This window comes from Branchiostoma floridae, chromosome 4, assembly GCF_000003815.2.
Source record: "Branchiostoma floridae strain S238N-H82 chromosome 4, Bfl_VNyyK, whole genome shotgun sequence".
Lineage (NCBI taxonomy): Eukaryota > Metazoa > Chordata > Leptocardii > Amphioxiformes > Branchiostomatidae > Branchiostoma > Branchiostoma floridae.
Genome location: NC_049982.1, coordinates 18,374,595 through 18,378,418, shown reverse-complemented (window position 1 = coordinate 18,378,418; position 3,824 = coordinate 18,374,595). Strand labels below are relative to the sequence as shown.

The window sequence follows — 3,824 nt, the reverse complement described above, 5'->3', positions numbered from 1 at the left end:
AAGTTATGTACTTATTGGGCAAATTTTACCTGAATAACCAAACTTCCAGGTGCAATACTGGGAGACTGCAGTAGACGGCGCCTTTGACCAGCCTGGTTGGATAAGGCTTTCTCGTACCACTCCTGAAGTAGGTTTGTCAGTGCCTGAATGATACTTCCTATCTCATTCATGATCTGTTGCAAGTCATTTGATAAACTGAGAACAAGGATTGTCAGTTGGTTTTCTACAATGGTGCTTGGGTTTACCACAGTTACAAATGGCTGTGCTGTTGTCCCAGCTTCTGTTGGTGCTAACTCTGTTGTATTTTCAGGCTGAGTTGTAAGTGCTGCTGTAGATGGCTTAGTTGTAAGTGCTGCTGTAGATGGCTCAGGTGTATTGGTAGCAGCACCAGTTGTGACATTTGCAGCCTCTGATGAAACAGGTGTGGCTGCCAAAGATGTGGCTCCAACTGTTGTGGAAATGTTGGTTGAAACAGCTGTGGTGACAGGTGCAGTAGGTGTTGCACCTGTAATGGCCATTGCGGTGGATGCTGTATCAGTGTCAGCTGTAGTATTTGCTGTAATTCCTGTTGCTGCCATTGTTGTCATGCTAACTGTGGTTGTATCATTTTCAGCTGCAGTTACAGCGGGAGATGCACCAGTGGGACTCACTGAAGACATTGGTGTTGTTGGTACAGCTGTTGTGTTGTCTGTAGCAGTTTCATTACTGGAAACAGATGTGGCAGGTGTCACACCTGTAACAGCAGTGACGTTGTCTGTGACAGCGGTGATACTTGGTCCAGTGATTGCGGTGGTGTTGACTGTTACAGCAGTGGTATTTTCAACAACTGGTGTAACCGTTACAGTAACCGGCATGGTAACAACAGTTGCATTGCTCAAGACTGTTGTCAGATCAGTTACAACTGCAGTAGTGTTTTCTGCATCTGTGACATTGGCAGAGGTGATATTGTTCAGAGCAGTTGTAGTAGGTGGCACATTTGTAACAGCTGTTGTGACTGATTCGTTGCCTGCTGCAGTTGTTGTTGGTGTCACAGCAGTGATATTATGTACCAGTCCGGCAGTGATATTTTCTGTTGTAGCTGTAGCAGAAACACCAGTTGTGGATGTTATGTTTTCTGCTGATACTGTTACTGTTGGCACAGTGACATTCAGTGGTATGGTTGTATTGAAATCAGCACTAGTAATGGCTGTAATGCTTTCTGCTGTTACTGTTGGCATAGTGACATTCAGTGGCATGGTTGTATTGAAATAAATAATGTCTGTAATATTTTCTGCTGTTACTGTTGCTGTAGGCACTGTGACATTCACTGGCATGGTCGTATTGAAGTCAGTAATGGCTGTAATGTTTTCTGCCAGTGTTGTGGAAGTTGGTGTACTTGCAACTACAGTGACATTTTCTGCTATTGTTGCATTTCCTGTCACACTTGGAGCATCAGTTGTGTTGTCTGGCATTGTTGCAACTGTCATATTCATTGCTGGTGTTACAGTGTCTGTAGCAGGCAGGGTTACAGCAGTGGCAACATCTGTTACGTTCACTGGAGTTGTTGCATTTTCTGTAACCAGCATAGTAACAACAGTTGTTGCAATGGCTGTCACATTGTCTGCAGGCATTGTCACATCAGTCACATTAATGGCTGCTGTTACATTCACTGGAGTTGTTACATTTTCTGTAGCTAGCATAGTAACAACGGTGGTTGCAATGGCTGTCACATTATCTGCAGGTGTTGGCAAATCAGTCATGTTAATGCCAGCTGTTGTGTTAACTCCAGCCGTTGTGGCAGAAGGGTAGTCGCAACTGAAGTGACATTTTCTGCCAATGTAACATTCATTACAATTGTTGCATTTTCTGTAACAAGGATGGTCACATTCTCCAGAGTTGTGTTCATGTCTGTGACATTGACAGTGGCAGTTATGTTGTCTCCTACTACTGTGGTAGGAGATGGGCTTGTAACATTGATTGGCATTGTCACATCTGTAACATTCACTCCAGTTGTAGCATTCTCTGTAACAATTGCTGTAATGATGGTGGTTGCAAGAGATGTGACATTGTCCACGGTTGTTGTTTGATCAGTCACATTGACAGCTGCTGTGAAATTAACTTCAGTGGTGCTGCTGAATGCTGTAGTGGCATTATCTGCCATGGTAACGTTCACTGCAGTTGTATTGTCAGCAACAGGGGTTGATGTCACATTGGGAGTGGCTGTGGTGGTTGAAGGCACTGTTGGAGCTGTTACAGCTGCAGTGGCTGTCATGGTAACATCTGTAACATTTATAGACACAGTGCTTGTAACATTGATGTTCACGGTTGATGTGACATTATCCAGACTTGAGGTGGTGCGTGTCACATTTGCCACAGGTGTTGGGGTAAACGGATCAGGCGTGCTTGCAACAGCAGTCACGTTGTCCAAATCTGTTGCATTTCCTGCTAGTGTGGCAGCCATAGTCGGACGTGCTGTGGTTGTGACGTTGCTCTCTGGCACTGTGGTGTTTTCGAATGCTGCTGTAATGTTGGCAATGACCGTTGTTAGACTGTCCATTGTTGCATTCACCAAACCTGTTGTTCCATTGAGAGGTGCAGCAGTGGTGACATTTCCAGAAGTAGCTGTTACAACAACAGTTGACACATTCACTGCTTCGGTTGAGGTTTCAGCTGTAACATTGGGAGAAGTTGTGACATTTGCGGCAGAGGTGGTTGTAACAAGGGCTGTTCCAACTGTTGGCATTCCAGTTATGTTTAAAGAGGATGCCACGCTGTTGGTGATGTTGTTGAACTCCTCTGAGGTTACTCGGTTGAATGTGTTGATTGCTGTTGTTGGGTCCACTATTGGGTCACTGCTGTTCAGATTTACAACAACAAACGAGATCTCCAGCTGCCCTCCTGTCGTAACTGTTACGTTAATGATCTAAAGGAAAGATGAAACATACATTGGTATAATTTAAGGTTCATTTAATAGCTTTTATCATCAAAAAGTCAGAGGCAAGATATGCCAAATTTTTAGGCCTGTTTTGTGTCATTCATATTTTTAATCACCCATGGTATTTATGAGAATTCTACTTGTATCAATCTTTTTGCTCTAGAATTGCATAATATTAAGTACAAAGTATGGCAAGTTACTGTTTTAACACATATCAATCAGACCGAGTACAGAAAAAGCTTATCTAGAAGCAACAAAGTCTAAAATTATTTGCATGTATCTCTATGATGTAGAAAAGGCAGTCAATGGGACATAACTGATGATATATTTATTTCATGATGGACTTACCTGAACATCAAAGCCACTTTCAATCACAGGAGTGGTTGTTGCAAGTCCAGGTGTAGTACTGGTCAGCTGCAACAGGCGACGTCTCCCAGGCATGGGGTTGGCCTGCTGTTTGGACAGTCCCAGGAGAAACCATTCTTTGAGCAGGTCCAGCAAGGTGGACAGGATTGCATTGGTCACTTCTGTAATGGTCTGTGCCACATTCAGAACCACATTCAGTACCATGTTGGCTGGAATGTTGTTTGGGTTGACCACTGTAACAACTGGCTGCACTGTTGTAGTCATCACTTCTGCTGTAGTTGTCTCATCTGCTATGGTTGGCATTTCTGCTGTAGATATTTCTACTGTAGTTTCAACAGTGGGGTCTTCTGTCCCAAGTATGATAGTAAAATTAGTAGCATGTGTTGCGGGCATAGTAGTAGCATTGACCATCTCAGTTCCTGTCTCAATGGAGGTTGTGATTATTGAAGTAGGATCAGCTGTAGTGTCATTCTCATTACTTATTATGGTTGTTAAGATCTCTGTCATTGTTGTCAGCTCTGTTACTTCCATTGTCTCAGTGGTG

General features: G+C 43.5%; 2 protein-coding genes across 3 annotated transcripts in view; both read right to left on the bottom strand.

Moving 5' to 3' along the window:
- Nucleotides 1-1,715, bottom strand: part of LOC118414027 — a 20,682-nt gene extending 18,967 nt beyond the window's left edge. For both annotated transcript variants that reach the window (XM_035817763.1, XM_035817764.1), the window contains exon 1: nucleotides 30-1,715. In XM_035817763.1, coding sequence (XP_035673656.1) covers nucleotides 30-1,679 — 1,650 coding nt within the window. In that variant the 5' untranslated portion in view covers nucleotides 1,680-1,715. The remainder of the gene's footprint in view (nucleotides 1-29) is intronic.
- On the bottom strand, nucleotides 1,711-3,738 carry LOC118414041 (mucin-5AC-like; the record flags this gene model as incomplete). The annotated part of the gene is given in 2 exon segments (XM_035817787.1): nucleotides 1,711-2,902; nucleotides 3,263-3,738. Coding segments are annotated over 2 exon segments (1,643 nt in total), but the record flags the coding sequence as incomplete, so codon positions are not given.
- Nucleotides 3,739-3,824: the final 86 nt, after the last annotated feature.